The sequence below is a fragment of the Panicum virgatum genome, chromosome 5K (genome assembly GCF_016808335.1).
Source record: "Panicum virgatum strain AP13 chromosome 5K, P.virgatum_v5, whole genome shotgun sequence".
Taxonomy (NCBI): Eukaryota; Viridiplantae; Streptophyta; class Magnoliopsida; order Poales; family Poaceae; genus Panicum; species Panicum virgatum.
Genome location: NC_053140.1, coordinates 56,937,062 through 56,954,905, shown reverse-complemented (window position 1 = coordinate 56,954,905; position 17,844 = coordinate 56,937,062). Strand labels below are relative to the sequence as shown.

General features: G+C 47.7%; 2 protein-coding genes across 3 annotated transcripts; both read left to right on the top strand.

Moving 5' to 3' along the window:
- The first annotated feature begins 1,330 nt into the window (after positions 1-1,330).
- Positions 1,331-5,902, top strand: LOC120708881 (proline-rich receptor-like protein kinase PERK3). The gene is made up of 10 exons (XM_039994305.1): positions 1,331-2,008; positions 2,930-3,066; positions 3,260-3,357; positions 3,473-3,813; positions 4,052-4,456; positions 4,539-4,699; positions 4,775-4,848; positions 4,949-5,093; positions 5,186-5,335; positions 5,422-5,902. Exons 1-10 carry the CDS (start codon positions 1,555-1,557, stop codon positions 5,497-5,499), a joined length of 2,043 nt encoding a protein of 680 aa, XP_039850239.1. The 5' UTR covers positions 1,331-1,554; the 3' UTR covers positions 5,500-5,902.
- A 6,955-nt stretch (positions 5,903-12,857) lies between these two features.
- LOC120708879 (F-box protein SKP2A-like) lies at positions 12,858-15,995 on the top strand. Of its 2 annotated transcripts, XM_039994304.1 has the most exons (6): positions 12,886-13,011; positions 13,975-13,992; positions 14,042-14,342; positions 14,654-15,002; positions 15,070-15,211; positions 15,313-15,995. In XM_039994304.1, the coding sequence occupies exons 3-6, from the start codon at positions 14,083-14,085 to the stop codon at positions 15,693-15,695; spliced, it is 1,134 nt and encodes a 377-aa protein (XP_039850238.1). In that variant the 5' UTR covers positions 12,886-13,011; positions 13,975-13,992; positions 14,042-14,082; the 3' UTR covers positions 15,696-15,995. The 2 variants fall into 2 exon arrangements, with proteins under 2 accessions (XP_039850237.1, XP_039850238.1); XM_039994303.1 differs by lacking the exon at positions 13,975-13,992 and having other exon boundaries at positions 12,858-13,011; positions 14,017-14,342.
- The last annotated feature ends 1,849 nt before the right edge of the window (positions 15,996-17,844 follow it).

Below are 17,844 nucleotides of genomic sequence, written 5' to 3'. Positions count from 1 at the left end.
TCAACTCCATTTAAGACTCCATACATGTGTCAAAAAATTTGATGCGACGGGTACTGTAGAAATTTTTTTGAGAACTTCTCAAAAAATTTACCCATCACATCGAATGTTTATACACATGTATGGAGCATTAAATGTAGTTAAAAAATAACTAATTACATAGTCTAACTGATTAGCATGAGATGAATCTTTTAAGCCTAGTTAGTCTATAATTAGACATTAATTACCAAATAACAACGAAAGTACTATAGTATCAAAACTCAAACATTTTCGCGAACTAAACAGCATCAGGCGTTCAAGCAATAGTCGGCAGTGTTTGCGCCTACTCCTAGGTGACAGACACAGACTGAGAGTGCGGTGAACAATGCACCCCCACAACCAACCACCAGATTCTCACCTGCTAATTTGTGCCGTCACTCACGCAAGCGGGCGACCGGCAGAGTATCCTTCAGTCCCTCTTCAGTCCAAATTCTCAACTTAGCAGTAATAACACCTTCAATTCATCATCGTTTGGTTAAATCTAAATGTACTCTAATATCCTCCCAAAGTCACAGCGGGAACAATGTAGATGGTTAGACTGGAAAAGAAGTCGAAGATAAAAACCAACGGATTGACATAACCCGCAGACATAACGTCGGTGCAGTGCATGTATTTTTTTCTAAACAGACACAGAAGCATGTCGGTCATGCCAAATAATGCAGCTGATTCTATGTCATCAATGATCTCATTCACATACGATATATCGCATCGCAGATAAGTTCAGACTATTCTAGAAAGAAGGGTACAACAAATTAACAAGAACTCCTGACTGGTGTTAACAAAACGGGTGAAACGCACAATGAAGTTTAGCGATTCTTCCAGAACTTGGATAATACGCATCGCCGCGCATGAGACTGACGAGTTCCAGTCTACTCTTCACATTGCATGTCGCCTTGGGGATCTTCCGCTCTTTTTTTTTTTGAAAATATCCCGCTCCGATCTTAAGTTCAACAGTCGTTGGTCTAGTGATAAACCAAGCTTGATTCAGGCCGACCGGTAGACTTTTCTGTCATTTGCTTTCCAAAATAACTGACAGATTTGAACACCTTACCAATCCTGCGCCCCTAGTGTATCTGAACAAAATTCAAATGGGATTTTGAAATCTCGCCAAACGTTATCAAAATTTTGGCAAATTTGTTTTTCCTTCCATAGAGGCTTTGGTCGTGGACATGGGGAGAAACCTGCATAGAATTAGCTGATGATTGCTCCTCCTTGCCCTGCAAGAAGGTGTCACCACTTTTGGAGGAAACATTTTTTAAAGGAATCAAGGTGTCTGAATATTCAGTGGAACGAGTTCGCAAACCGTTTGCCCTCCGCTTTCCTTTTGGGCGGAAATCAAATGCCCTCGGCTTTCTCGCAGCCACCGCCGGCGCTGCCGCCCACCGCGCGCCGCGACAACCGCAAGCTTCCGCGATTCGCCGCCTCCGCCTCGGTACTGCCACCAATGGCGATGGGAGCCGGCGATATATTCCGCCCCGGCGCCTTCGAGATGCCCCCGGCGCCGGCGGCAGGGATCGAATGTACGCTGCAATCTCCCGAATATACTCCGCGGCGCGTAGGCGTCTCGAGGCCTTCATAACCTCGCTGCCGGGCGGCCACGATGGCTGCGGCGGCAGCAGGAGGGGCTTGCATCGGCAGAAGCGGCGGCGGCGGTGGAGGAGTCCCTTCAGCAGCCCGCTCGGGTCGCCCATGTCGATGTCCTCCATCATTGGCGCGGGGGACGACCAGGCCACCCCAGCGTCGTCGGGGGCGGCTTACGGGACCCCTCAGGGCCGGGTCATGACGCCTTCCAAGGCCCCGTCATCGCCGCTGCCGCCGCCGCAGATGGTCGTGGTGGCGCTGGACGCCACGCGGGACCACCGGGATGACGAGATCAGGACGGCGCTCAGGGGGTTGGTCGACCGAGGCGACATACTCCGCGCCGGGGACTCGCTGCTCGTGCTCGGCGTGCTATACTCCATCACCCATCCGAGTAAGGATGCCCACCCCCTTAATGCCCCTTGTTTTACTACTTGACAATTGACATATACCAATCTAGTCTTATTTAACATACATGTAGCTTACAAAGTAGAAATGCCATAGCGATAGTTGATTCTCCTAATCCAAGTGTTCCTTCTCCCTTTTGGAATCTGCCCGTTCTGCATTGAGAAAAAAATTGTCATTGAAAAGTTGCAGTGGAAGTAGATAGGAAATTTCGCATTTGTAAAATGAGACCGCAAGCATACATAGCGTGGCATAGCTGTGCTTCCTGTTCAGTGGGTTGCCTTTTGTCATTCGGTTCTTCTGGTCACAATTTTCACCTATGATAGATAATTGATAATGCTGTTCATTGGCATCCACAGTCGAGGAAAGCAGTGTAGATTTGAGAATCACTAATGGAATAATGTAAATTTTTTTCTTGGAGAAAAATGGAACAGAGTAGTCTACATGACATAAGAAATGCTTCACTTATGGTGTCGTGAAATAAATAAAAGAAACTAACAAAAAAACATGCGTGCTTGTTTAAAAAATTTCTGAAATCCATGATGTGTTTCAGAACATATAGTTTCGTATGGCCATTGTTAGTCACCATTTCTCATTTGAAGGTTAGAATCCTAGTACATTGAACGTCCGCCAGTAATGCTTTTCAAAATAATGTACACCAGTATGATAGCTTTCCTGCTTTTCTAGCATCTGTGCAATCTAGCACAGAATTTCAATGACTTATCTCCAAATGGGCATTTAGTGTGCCTTTGTGATATGTACATTTGTTTAGAAGAAAAAATATATACTTCGAAGTTGCAATAATAAGTTAATAATACTGGCCAATGTTCTCTTTGAATACTAGATTCACTAAAATAAATATTCTATATACTAGAAAACTGATCCTTTTATTTCTTCTTTGTGTGTTTAGTGGGCTACCAAGCCAAACCAAGTACTGAATCTTTTTCTGGGACAAGTGACAGATACCTAGGTGATCAGGTGACAAAAATAGCTGAAATTTACAAAAACAAGCTTCATCAACTTGCAGAGGCGTTCCGCAAAGTTGGGGTAAAATACCTTTATCTATATATTCCATACAGAGATATTATTCTTCAATAGGAAATATAAGCATGCCTATTTGCTTCTCTAGTCCCCATGCAATCACTTTTCTATTGGAAATCTGAATAACAACTTGATTTACTAGGTACATTAGCAGCCTTGAAATACTTGTTACATTCTGAAACTCGAAATTTTGTATCAGATTACTGTGACCCTCAAGGTAACCCCTGGAGCACCCGCAAAGATTGTCATTATACATGAAGTAAATTCCAGCAAAGCTGCTTGGGTCGTCCTAGATAGGTTTGTGCATTATTTCTTATACAAACACCTATAACATTCTACCCTGAACGAAAGTTTTAGTGCCCATATCTTATGGGTACTTGAGGTAATATTGAATTTAGAATAAATCTTACAGGCACTTCAGGAGAGATTTCAGGCACTTAGAAAAGCACATAGCTTGCAAAGTTGCAGCATTTCAGGATCATTTACAAGTGCAGACCTTGAAGCCAATGTGGTCGAACCCATCAAGCAAAAGCACAGTTGAAGTGAACCTGCAACGTTTTGCGGTCACGATAGATCTGAGTTCTGAGACACCAAGTGCTAATCACAGAGTGCCAAACATGTCATCGCCTGTAAGCTACTTTGCCTCTCTAAGCAACCATGGTATCCACGAGACCACCATTGTGGATGCATGCAGTGTGCCATATTTCAGCGGCATGTCTATCACAATCGATGATACCCAATCACTGTCTAATGGTAAGATAAACTTTTCTTTACTAAAACAAAACCAATTTTTTTTTACAGCAGACAGTGCAGAAAATAGAAGACAAACCTACTGGTAGTCCTATGGCAACTAATCCACTTGGAACTCATAATTTATTTAATGTTTTATTAATATTAAAAATAATAACTGCAGTTTGCTGGCAGCTACCATTTATTTGATTTTACATGGCCATATGCAGTGATACGGTGTCTGGTCTTGTGATCCTTCCAGGAAAATATGAAGAACAAATGACTGCCCAATATGATTCATCGGAGAGGCCGGTTTTGTGTATTGGCTGTGGTCTAAAATCAGTTCTTTACATAAAGGAATCCATGAAATTTCCGTTCTCAGAGATTCAAGCTGCAACATCGGACTTCTCAAATGATCATTTGCTGGGCGAAGGTGGATTTGGACATGTGTACAAGGGCCAGCTCAAGGATGGTCAGGTCATTGCAGCCAAGGTGCGCAAAGAAGCAAGCACACAGGGCTATACTGAGTTCTTCTCGGAGGTGCAAGTTCTCAGTTTTGCCCGGCACCGGAATATCGTCATGTTGCTTGGTTACTGTTGTAAAGAAAGTTACAACATCTTGGTGTACGAGTATATATGCAACAATTCCCTCGAGTGGCATTTATTTGGTATGTGTTCAGTTGATATGTTTAAAAGAATTCATATTGTGATGTTGGCACGCTGACTGCTCTTGTTACTTGGTGGAAACAGACAAGTCGGCAAGCTTACTAGAGTGGCACAAGAGGCATGCTATTGCTATCGGTATTGCAAAAGGGTTGCGGTTTCTACATGAGGAGTGTCGTGCTGGTCCAATCATTCATCGGGATTTGCGCCCCAGCAATGTACTGTTGACACATGATTTTGTTCCTATGGTAAGCAATGTACCTGCACATGTCGAGATGCAAACGTCTTCTATGTTCTTATTATAGAAGTTATGCCTTTCACAGCTTGGAGACTTTGGTCTTGCAAAATGGAAGGCTGGCAATGACTCCATCGAGACAAGGATTCTGGGTCAATCAGGGTCTGGACAAACTCTAATTCTGCAGTTATCAACTAGTTTTTCCATTCTATGACGCCCTGTTTTTCTGACATTGCCAGTGATTTCTTGTCATGTCCATCAGATACTTGGCGCCTGAGTATGCTCAATTCGGCATGGTTTCTGTCAGAACAGATGTCTATGCCTTTGGGATTGTTCTTTTCCAGCTAATATCTGGTCGAAAGGTGCTTGATGAATATGAAGGGCAGTGCACACATATACTGCAATGGGTATTCTTCTTAGTGAATTCTGCTTATACTTCGGTTTGTGTGCTCACAGTACATCTGCACATTTCAAATTCCAACACCTTAAATATTTTCAGGCAGAGCCATTGGTGGAGAGCCTTGCACTTCATGAACTAATCGATAAGCGCATCAAAGATGCATATGATACATATGGGTTGTATCATCTGGCCAGAGCTGCATATCTTTGTGTCAGGGCAAACCCAGAGCAGCGGCCTTCAATGGGAGAGGTGAATTTCTCTGATATTATTCTAAAATCTTGATTAAAACTAGCTTAGAATGTTATTGTAAGTTCACTTTGTCTCTCGACAAGCAGGTTGTTCGCCTTATTGAGACAGAAAATGAGCATATCAGGGATCTGTCACGACAATTCATCCCACATTTCATGAAGTGATGTCGTGTGAGCTGACTGCTAAAGTATATGTCCTGCATCGCCACCAGGACAAAGTAAACTCAAATCCATATTCACATTCTCCTTGGTGACATTGTAACGCCTTATTTTGTATGCTTCTTCCACCCATATAACTGTGTACCTGGGGAATTACTGCGCCCCCTTTTGTTTCTCCTTTTCTTATCTCTGTAAATGAAATGCCATCTTCATAGAGTGGCCCTTTCGTGTCTCCTGGCCTTTCTTTCGTTCTTTTTCGACGTGTGGTGGCCTTTTCGTTGAGCTGCCTAATCAACTAGGTTGATCGAGTACACTGATTCATGACACTGCTCAGGTCTTCAACATGTATCAGCAGATTGAGTGATGCTTATGACTCAGAATGCAAGCGCATTAATTTTGCTGCATGTAAGCTACAGAGTTCAAGGGCGGAAAATTTTCCTGAATATGATAAGACATTGAATCATCTTGGCACTTTTTTATAACCTCAATTTATAGAGTTCCTACCGAAATTGAGCTGATGAAAGGGGTCCTGCAATCATGCTTAAAAGCAACGAATAGACCTGTGGGTTGCTATCTGCCGTCCTTTTCCGGTTTTCCCTGCCCCTGCAAGTTGGCAATGGAACCATCTTCTGTTGAGAGGAAAGACTGAGAATTCTCGACCATCATTAGCCTGCCAAACAGTTCCAGCTATTTGGATTTGGAGGGGATCAGATGCCTTCTGACTGGAAAAGAAAGCATGTACCACCATTGAAAAACCTGAAAAGCATAGCGGTTTATGTACAAGAAAAGCAGCTTTTCTTCACTACTGGGAAACCTTGCCCAACTGAATTTTATTGGTTGTGTGAAGGTGAAGCTGAGCTCAATTAAACTATTTTCAGCCGTGGAGTCTGAAGAACAAAGATGAGTAAGGCTCATGCTTTGCCAGAGCTTTAGTTCCTACAAGGAATCACTCTTTTCCCTGGCAAAAATATAAATAATCCTGCTAAGGTTGAACATAGAAGGTTACTGTGGGACACTCGGATCCCTGATATTTACTTACAGAAAGAGCAGTCAGTGGGTCCGAATCACATCTAGCTAATACCAAACCTGTCATCAGGGATCAAACAAAATTGCTGACAGCGCACGTATCTGACCACCCTATTCTTGGAACTTGACATGTTGTCCTGGTGTAAAATTGACATGTATCGTGTAATGGATAATGATTGGCCAACATGTTGGAGTAATGCAGTCATCAGTATCCTGATAGTTTCTGATGAACAGGCATTGAGCAACAAATCGATCATGTCCTTCACCCTGCTGTGCCTTCTCTTATGCATAGCAATTCCCACATAAACAAGCAATAATTGTGCAGCAGGCAGACGGACTCCATTGTTTTTACTATCTTGTAAGATCGATTCATAACCAGAAAAGCAAGCAATTCGGACAAATATTGTGCATTTACAGATATAGGACTGATGTAACTGGATCATATTTCTCTAAGAATTAGCTTGTCACGTTCACAGGGACATGCATCTCACGATCAACAACTTGCATGCTTGACGTGGAATTGGCAAACTGTTATATGAGATCTCCTGTTATATATGGCTATGTCATACTGGATAAGATGCTTGCGTATGCTCTCTGAGGATTCGCCGTGGCAAAATAGATAACGTTGTTAGAAAATTAGGCAATTTTAGTACTAATTTAATCCAGAAAAATACTAACAAATTTGTGACAATAGATATGTGCATCATGTGTGATTCAGGCATAAACATCATGTAGAAAATACTAATCAACATCGATAAAATTAGTAGAAGGGATGCACCAGTAGCATACCCTGAGTTGACGCTAGTAGACATAGCGTTTGTCGATGTAGTCGTTCAGACTGATGCAGTGGAGTCCCTTGATTATCCACCAGGAAGTAGTGGAAGACGAAGTAAATGATGTGGATCAACGAGCAGTCGCGTTAGACGCTCCCCAAAAACCTGATCGCCCGGCACACCCGAGCCGGTGACACAGACGCGGACGTGGTTTCGGAGGCTTGCTCTTCCAATCCTCCGTGCGCGCGAAGGACCGGAACGGAGAAGCTTAGGAACAACTCAACAGAGAGAAAAATGTCTCACATCGCGACTGAAGGAGAGTTCTCCTTTTTTATATGAGCGGAAAATGGAAGATGAACACCAAGAGTCACTAGTAACCTCTGTCATAAGCATGGGGGTTACTAGTAACTACAACCATAACCATGGGAGTTACTAGTAACCTCAGCCATAACTATGACCGTTACAAGTTTGTCCATCAACTACATTTAGTCTACCATTTTATTGCATATTACATTTAATATGACCTTAGAATTTATTTGTTTCAATAAAATATGGGTCATACCCATATTAAATCTAACAAACGTTGCAATGTCAAGAAAAAACATGCACCAAAAATCGAGTCGAAGGGAATTCAACTAAAGGATGAAGTGCCCCGGTCTGATTAAGCAAGCAGATCCACTCCTTCCATTTAATTAATTGCTTATTGAGAATGAGTGAGTTACATTATCCATCTGTCAACTACTGGACGTGTTTTCTACGGAAATCAGCTAGACACGGTTGACGGCTAGGACGTCCAAACTAGTCAAATCGCTGAATGACGCCGGAAGATAACCATCCCGCCGCTGGTCACGATAATAAAGATAAAAGAGAGAGAACCGTTGTTTTCTGCAGCCTGATCGAGAAAAGTAATTAAGCAGAACATCCAGCCCCTTGAGCAATAGTGCATACTCGAAGACCGCATCTCTCTCTCTCTCTCTATCTCTCTCTCTCTCTCTCTCTCTCTCTCTCTCTCTCTCTCTCTCTCTCTCTCTCTCTCTCTCTCTCTCTCCGAACAAAGACCGCGAGGCAAGGCATGCCGGCGTCTCATCTCGCACGAAAAGACGCCATGCAATTTGGTTCGCTCATTTACTGTTTTTCTACGATGCTGGCGATCTTGTTGTTTATCAGCACGTTGGCTTTGTACGTTCTTGCCTGTCCAGCCTTTTGAGATCGAGCTGCTGGTGAAATAAAGCCAATCTGGGCTAGGTTCGTGGCTAGGTTCATGCATAGCCAGTGCAGGAGACAAAGTGCGCTGGCAGTAGCATGTATTGCGAACCCATTTCGCGCGCGGCAGTGTTTCGATCCGGAGGTATCAGTGCAATATAATGTACTCGGATTGTCAGTGAAATTACTTTCTTTTAATTGTTTTTATTTTTCTGCATTCCTCTCCCTAGCGTCGCCTTTAACACCGACGAATCAAGCAATAATATGCTTTTTTTATGTTAGTTGGAAATTTATCCTGTAAATGATCAAAACGACGAGCATTTGCAGACAAAATCAGTCCTGCTTTAAATAAGTTATTCTGACAATCTTTTTGGAATAGTTCTGATTGGCAAGGACATGCTAACCAATTAGCTGAGGCAGTGGCCAGTGAGTGGCGAGTGACAGTGGCCACTAGGGAGCAGGATGGAACTGCCGGTGTCTTTTGGCTCAACCGATCAATCAATCGACCCAAGGTATGATTGGCCTCATGCAGTCTGGACTCAGTTCATTGAATTTAGACGGCTCTTCGGGTGGCCTCCGCTTTAGGTTATATGGACATCATTTTGGCTGTACAATTACAGGTCAGTGTTTTGAAGAATTACGTAACGGTGATAACGAGGACACTAAGCTCGATCAAGATAAGATGTATAGTTGGCGAAACGAGCCCCATGATACGACACAACATGGCACGATTAGACAATAAAGTTTAGTCATGTCGTGTCGGCATTGCGTGCTGTCTCGTCGGCTCAGATATGACACAATTGGCTCGCCATCGTGCCGTGCTGGCATGATGCATGGGCACGGTTGCCCCGGCGGCTCCGTGTCTACCCAAGCGGTGGCGCACGAGCATGGTGGCGGCGGAGGCGAGGGGAAGCCAGCGGGCACGACGGCGACGACGCGTGATGCGTGGAGTGGAGTTGGACAGCGGTAGCTGACAAAGCAAGGAAGCCATCGGGTGCAGCAAGGACAACACGCAAGAAGGGAAGCCAGTGGGGTGGCGGGAGGCATGACGTGGGGATAGCGGGGAGGGAAGGCGCGCAGGAGAGACGGAGGGAGGGGAAAGGTGGCATTCGACTGGTAGGAAATGGAGGAAGAAGATTTAGGTTTGAAAAAGCAGGCCAGAAGTATATAAACAAGTAGGTTGCGGACTGTTGCCATGTTTAACTGTGTCAAGTTCATTAGTCATGTTGTGTCTGGTCTCCCTATGTACGACACAACAACCGTGCCGCAACCCGGTCGAGTTGGGTTATTGTCCTTTTAGTCCCGTGCCTAGTGCGGTCCATCATGCCCAATCCACCTGGCCACGCATAATAGAGCAAGTATATTGATATAACAAACAACCTCTACAATAGGTTGTCATTTTTTTTCTCGTATTATACTATATCGCTTAATTTGTGGAATGAAAAAAGGAATATTCTGAGTAGTATGACAACAGCTCATACTATGGTTAAAAATGGTTTCATAATCCTTATTTTAGCATTATGAGACGATTGTACCACATCATTCTCTCTCCTCTCCTTCTCTGATCCGCATCATAAAAAAATCCTACGTGGAACTTGTAGGTGTCCTGACCCGGCGGTCCGGATCCCAACTAGTAATGCTGCGTGTTTCCTCGCCCCAGATGTTGATGCAAGAGACAACACAGTAATGCACGGGTTTATCCTGGTTCCGGCCGCGGGGCCGTACGTCCAGCAAGGGTGTGTGCGAAGGCACTGTATTATCTTGCACCGGAGGTGCCTGTAGTAGGGGGTACAGGCGAGGCGAGAGAGGGAGGGAAGCTCCCAGGTCTCTGCTAGAAGGAGAAGTCGATTGAGGCGAGTGCCAATATCGGGTGCTCAGTGGTGCTGAGTGTGCGATGTCAAGGACGTGGACTAAGGTGACGACGATCCCCCTTAAAGGAAGCCCGCCTCCACCTTTTATAGTCACAAGGAGGGACGGTGTACATGCGCAGGGGAACGTGGAAGTCGTCGTTTTTCCCCGAATCACGGGGGTGCAGTGGTCGAATACTGTAGGAAGTACACTGTGGGGCATGACGTCGGGCGTGGCAGTCGCCCTGGATATCGTCCTTGGTCTTGCGGAGATCGCGCCGGCGTCCTGCCAGCCCCAGCAGGCGGCGTGGTCGTCGCTGTAGGGTGTACAGTCTTCCTAACGTGGCGTGGTGGCGTTCCGTGGGCCTTGCAGGTCAGGGTCTTGCATATATACGTGCAGAAGCGGTAGCAGGGCACGCGGCGGTCCCGGACCCTCCTGGACGGAGTGCTGGCGTGTGCACTAAGGAGGTCCAGGAGTCACATGGAGATCCCGGACCCCTCGAGGGGGAGGTCCGGGCCTCCGGCTGCTAGCACCGAGCGTCCTTCCTTGAGGGGCACGTGGCGACGCCGGACCCCTTCCCGAGCAGGGGGGCGGGCCCGGGGCCATACGTGTGGTGAGGTGGAGTCCGGACAGGCGGAGTTGGCAGAATAGTAACGGGAGCTGTGCCGAGCACATCTCGTCCCGCGTCGCAGGTTCCACAGTGCTGCCACAGCGTCCGGGATGGCGGAGCAGTGACCGGAGTTGGCGGACGGGACTCCGGTCACAGCAATTGTGGGGAATGGCGGCCTGACGCCGTCTGTCCCGGGTGCTGTGGAGGAGTGGTTGGCATTTAATGCCTCCGTACGACGGGCGGGTGAGCGGAAGGGTCGTTTGTCCTTTACGTCGAGGGGCGGCCTCGAGCGAGGCGGAGATGATTTGTCCTGCTTGAGGGTAGGTTCGCCACCCTCGAGCGAGGCGGAGATGTTTTGCCCACTCGAGGGTAGGTTCGCTACCCTCGAGCGAGGCGGAGACGCGGGGGCGCAGTCGAGGATCTCGATGAGAGCCCTCGAGCGAGACGGAGATCACTCCGCAAGTCCGAGGGGGGTGCGGATGGGCCATGTGCTGGGCTTCCTTGAGTCCTTTCCTTTCTTCCAGATTGGAAAGAGGCCGTGTGCCTTCGTTGGCTCAGTTGCCTAATATTTGTTTGCGTTTTCAAGGTGATCTTAATACCCCGATTAGGATGGAATCGTGGTACCCGACAGAACTGTACGAAACAACCAACAAAACCGCTAACGTGTAGTAGTAGCAATATAATTGCCCTAAGAGGTGAGGATACCATGTGTCACTTTAAATGTCGTCTCGAGAAAAGAGGCGGTGTAATATACGAGTATCAAAGTTTTTAATGCCTACCTAAGAAAGATAATGGTAACTCGAAGCTCAATTGGGACAGAGGTTAAATATTTAATACCATAAAATAGACCATCCAAGTCGCGAAGTAAAGCAAAATATTTTTTTTGAAAAGAAAAGCAAAATATCAAACTGTTCGTATCGGAGAGCATGTTTTTTTAGCAAGATATTTTTCTTTTTTGAGGGGGTTATCGGAGAGTATCTATGATTTCATCAGACGCTCTTTGAAAAACCGGATTTATATTTCATTAAAAAGTCTGATGGTTTACAACCCAACACTTACAAAGACACCCTTGAAAGAAAACAAAATACATTCGAGGACGAGAGCTTTCATCAGACGCTCTGGCTGTCACGAGGGAAACACAAACCAGTCCAGCCCATCCATGCACGGCCCGGCCCTTCGCCGTTTCACCTGGGCCCCCAGCCCGGGGCCTTGGAAACCAACGGCAAGCCCGCGGAGCAACCGAGCCCTTCCTAAGGATGGATTCGGATGTCTATTCGAATGTCAGATTTTTGATCATTTTTCTTCGATTATGAACAAATAAGATGTAGAATTTACTATGTAAATTCATAGTCTTGTACTTAACATTGATCTTGTAAAGATTCAAAAAAACTAAACCTCAAATTTATCATATATATTCTCAAATAATAGATATAAAAATTCGAATACGGATCGGATACGGATACGAATCTTTTTTCACCTTTTTAATTGTAGGGAGCAAATAATACATAAAAAAATTTATACAAAATTTTATTCTTATGTGTAATAATATGCTTGATATTATAAAAAAAGATTAGCATAAAATTTTAAGCATATCTATTTTAAAATATCAAATTTGTTCTAAGAATTCGGATGTTTAGATCCATCCCTAGCCCTTCCAGACGTTTCCTTCCTTCCGTTTTCCTTCCTGCGGCGGCGGGACCGGACAGCGGACAGCGCTCTCCTCCCGTTTTCCCGTCCCCGCATCCGCAGCACACGAAAACGAGGGGTGTAAGCGTAAACTCCCGCGTCCCCCCAGCCGTAGCCTTCTCGACGCCACCGCACACGTGCCCCGGCCCCGGCCCCGCCGCCTCCGCCCGCCCGCCCGCCCGCCACGTCACCCGCCGGCCGCCTCCGCCTGCTATTAGAACCCCCCGCCGTGCCCCGTCCCAAGGCAGTCGCCTGTTCTTAACTGCGACTTAAAACAACTAGTAGTATCTTCTTCGCGACCCTTCTCCGCCGCGATTTTGCGGGGTGGAGATTTGCGCTCTCCAGCGCTCTCTTCGATCCTCGGACGACTAGGTGAGCAGACAGCAAGCTCGCGTCCCTTCCTCTCTGCTGCGGAAAATTCGGGATCGCTTGGTTCTGTTTCGCGATTCGTTGCCTGGTCTGCTCCTGATACTGAGATCGCCTTCTGAGCTAGCTACTCCTGGTTGAATCCATCCGTGGTTTTCAGTTTTTACCCGTAGCATCGCGTGGTCTTTTCTGTTGCTGTCTGTGCGCGAAAGCTACTGCAAGTCTGCAGCGCCGGGGGATTTGGAGTTGTTTTCCTGGATATTCCTTCCATCCGGATACTTGCAGTGGGTCCCTGTGTGCTGAGCGGATGCTATCTGCATCGGATTTGCCACCAGGGATTTGGGATTTATCGATGGCCGTGACCGGATTTACTTTTCCCAGGCTCCAACCATCCGAACCTTGGCTTGTGTTGCCAAGCACGCCTCCCATGTTTTTGCCGAAAATTTCGGTACCTTTCCTATGCCCCTTTCCTATGCCGTGCTGCCTTACACTTGCCGTTTCTTCTACATTTTAGCTTGATGCGGTTCAGGCTTGCTTTCAATGGGCTTCAGAGCGAACCCATCTTAGACTGAACGGTCGCAGATTGCGACGAACACACTCTTTGCGCGCTTCGTGTGGGTGTTAGGAGATCTCCACCCGAAGATTGCCATCCTATGTATAACTATTTATAATAAGTTTGCTTCTTCTAGTTTTACAAAATTTCAGAAGTGCTCTCCTGAAGATCTCGGTTATTGAGTAATCGATGTTTAGATCCTTAATCATTTCTTAGGCGTGCAAGCTTGTATCTGCGTGTTAATGTTATTCCCTTTTGGTTTAGCTTGGTTTGTTTAGTAGATAAGCGGAATACTGTCACCTTACCATTGAAGTACTTTATACTGCATCTTGCAGCAGTTCTTCTGCAAGCATCTATTACTAAGTTACTGCTAATTTCAGCTTTCTTAGCTTGTAAATATTCTATGACAAGTTCAGGGTAGGTCACCAGATCTCTTAATAGTGTTGTTATGATTGCAGGTGTAGGTTGCTTTTTAATTCATAGAGAAGGATCAGCTCTGCAAATTATCTTTGAGGGGCCAAATTATGGATAGTGTGAAGCCACTGAGCGGAGAATTGAGCAATTCGTTCGATACTCTTATGGTTTCTGGTGGCGTCGAGATTAGGCAGGCTCAGAATGGTGGCACTGAAATCAGCTTGACAGATTGGAAAGACCTCCCCATGGAGCTGCTCCTGCGGATTATGTCAATAGTCGGAGATGATAGGATGGTCATCGTGGCCTCCGGTGTATGCACAGGATGGCGCGATGCGTTAGGTTGGGGAGTTGCAAATCTTTCACTCTCATGGTAAGAAATTTTTCTTTCAGACATGTCCATTTTAGTTTGACATGTCTTATCTTCGGAATCAAATATCATGCTTTAAAAATTGAGATGTTCCCATACCATGGATTTTGGGTACAGTAGTCCATTAGTTGTTAAGCTGTATTCAATTTCCTGGGTGTTTTAAACCTGAATATGAATATATGATCATAATGTTTGCAGCAGAACTTTTCTAATTCTGTAATCTGTTTTAATTTTTTAGGAGATATTGCTATGCATCAAATAATCTTGTTTTTTTTTTGTTGTTTGGCACAAATATTGCTGCTGCTGCTCTTCAGGTGCCGAGATCACATGAATGACTTAGTGATATCCCTGGCTCACAAATTCACAAAGCTGCAAGTTCTATCTCTACGGCAGATCAAGCCTCAGCTTGAAGACAGCAGTGTTGAGGCTGTGGCAAACTACTGTCATGATCTGCGCGAGCTGGATCTCAGCAGAAGCTTCCGGCTTAGTGACCGGTCCTTGTACGCTGTAGCGCATGGATGCCCTCACCTCACAAGGCTCAACATCAGCGGGTGCTCCAATTTCAACGATGCTGCTTTAGTGTTCCTCAGTAGCCAGTGCAAGAGCCTAAAATGCCTGAATCTGTGCGGGTGTGTGAGGGCAGCTTCTGACAGAGCACTTCAGGTACTTCTGTTGCTGCAGCATTGTTTTCCTGGGCTTGTATTGAGCCTCTGCTGCTTTGACGCTGCAGGCCATCGCCTGTAACTGTGGCCAGCTGCAATCGTTGAACCTGGGCTGGTGCGATAGCATCACCGACAAGGGAGTGACCAGCTTGGCGTCAGGGTGCCCTGAACTCAGGGCTGTGGACTTGTGTGGTTGTGTTCTCATAACAGGTAGTAATTCTTCCAAGTTTATGTTATTTTGTTCGATTGATTTGAATTTGTGCACGACTTTGCTGGTTTATTGATTTGAACTCTTGCTTGATTGTATGAAGATGAGAGTGTGGTTGCACTGGCGAACCGCTGCCCTCACCTGCGGTCCCTGGGGCTGTACTACTGCCAGAACATCACGGACCGTGCCATGTACTCGCTGGCAGCAAACGGCCGCGTGAGGAGCCAGGGCCGGGGCTGGGACGCGGCGAGGGGCGGCGGCGGCAATGACTGGGATGGCCTGGCGAGCCTGAACATCAGCCAGTGCACGGCGCTGACCCCGCCTGCTGTGCAGGCGGTGTGCGACTCGTTCCCGGCGCTGCACACGTGCCCGGAGCGGCACTCGCTCAACATCAGCGGCTGCCTCAGCCTCACCTCCGTGCATTGCGCCTGCGCGCTCCACCCACACCGCGCCGGGCGAGCCATCCTCTCCAACCACGCCTACTGAAATCGTTGGATCAGGCCACCGGAGACGTAGCGTCAGGTCGGGGGCGTGGTTTGGCGCGTGATTGTGGTGGAGCGGTGAGGATCGCAGTTTGTGCTCTGAACTGCTGTTGAATTAGAAGTGCTTGTGCTGGGTAGTCGGTACTTGTGTGTGCGTTGAAGATGTGTGTGTGTGGGGGGGGGGGGGGGGGGGGGTGTTTGGCACCCAGAACTTGGGTTGTAGAAGCGACGGGGGCGAGTTTGTTGTCTGCAAAATTATGGACTGTGCTCTGTACTGTACATGTGGTCTTTGCTTTTGAGGTCTTGGCTGCTGACTCGCTCGTGGGAAACGATGTTGTTTTCCGGCTTCTGTGGAGAGGCTCGTGGTCTCTGATGACAAAATCATGCGATCTTCCTGATCGCGGAAGTGGAAGAACTCGGGAACGGCGGGGATCTCGGGCTTCGACGGCAGGTCGACCTCGGGGGAACGGCGGCAGGTGCACCTCCGGGCAGCTTGTGTTCTGGCACCGGCAGGTACGCGCCCGGTGGACGTCGTGTGCAGGACAGGTACGCTCAGGGAGCCGTCGAGCGCCCTGCATCGTTCGGCATCGCCATCGTGGAGGCCGCGTATTGCATCCGACCGTACCTGAGCGAGTTTTTCATTATGGAACCATCCGACCATCCCTTGCTGCAGAATTGGCATCCAGATGATTTTTGCCGGGGTTCGCGAACCAGTCGAAGGTAGCATCGGGATGGCTCGCCCGTGGCCGGACGAGGATGAAGATGATACGACGCGCGCGGGGCGCTCCGCGGCGGCCGGCGGTGGACGCGGCCTCCGCGCCGCCGTCGATCTTGACCGCGCGTGTTAATGGAGTAGCGTCGCCGTCGGACCCCGCCTCTCCCGCGTTCCATTGTTCCTTCCGCCGGCACTCGGAAGTGGAACTCTCGGGAACGGCGGGGGGATCTCGGGCTTCGGTGGCAGACTGGCACCTCTACGTACCTCCGTCCTCCTGCAGCCCGGGCTTCGATCGGCGGCAGGTCTCAACCTCGGGCAACGGCGTCAGCTCCGGGCTTCGCCCGCAAGTGCACCTCCGTGTTGGGGACACCACCTTCGGCCCAGGCGCCGAAGATCCGCGAAGACAAGGCGTTAATGAACACCGAAGCCAACGCTAGGAGCGAACGAAGATGTCGCTTATCCTCGGTCCGGAAGACGAGGACACGCGAAGATATGGCGACGCAAGTATCGTGGCGAGGATTAAGCAGCAGACCCCGTGATCTTCGTCAGTCAGGACGAAGATGACTACCTAGGGTTGTGGGCCCACTGCTGAGCTGTAGCGCACTCATATTATATTATAACAGGTAAATTACGTGTACGTCTAGGAATATTTCGAGAATATGACCGTTGTAAGGATGTAAAAGGGTAATTGTACACGAGATGCATAACACCACCTATAAATATCTCTTGTAATGTTCATTGATGGGACACATTGAATAGAGAGAGAATATTTACTGCCCGAATTGTGTGTTTGTCCATTACTGTTGTGGTGTTCGTCCGTTCCGGAGACACTCTCCACCAACAGTTTGGCGTCCACCCGTCGGTTCGATACACCACATGGCGGCGACGAAGAAGAAGGGAACCACCGGAGCCACTTCGGAGGACACAGCGACGACGACCACGGCAACACCTTCGCAGGGCGAAGTGGCGGCAACGCAGGCAAACAGGACCACCAGCGACGGCGTCTCCGTCAACATAGTCGCAGATGGCCAGCTCGAAGTCAACCTTCTGGACATCGGCGTCTCAGCCGAAGATATCGCGGCGATGCGTCGCATCGACGCCCGCATCGAAGAGGCACGAAGAGCTCAGCAGCAGGCTTTGGAAGCAGAGCCTTCGGAGCGACAGATGATAACAAGAGCGAAGGGGAAGGAGACCATGCTCACCGAAGCAGAGCGTCAAGAGCAGTACTACAAGTTGAAGAAGGAGGAGCTTTGCTGCAAGGCACTGCAGGAGAACCTCCGTGCACAACGGCTGCAGCTCGAGAAATTGCAGGCACCACCACCACCGCAGAAGGAGATGATTGTGGTCAACCCGCGGCAACAAGAACCACCAAGGTTCCGCCCGAGGTTCGTACCGGTCGAAGAGATCTCTGACCGTTCTGAGTCGGACGGCGAAGAGC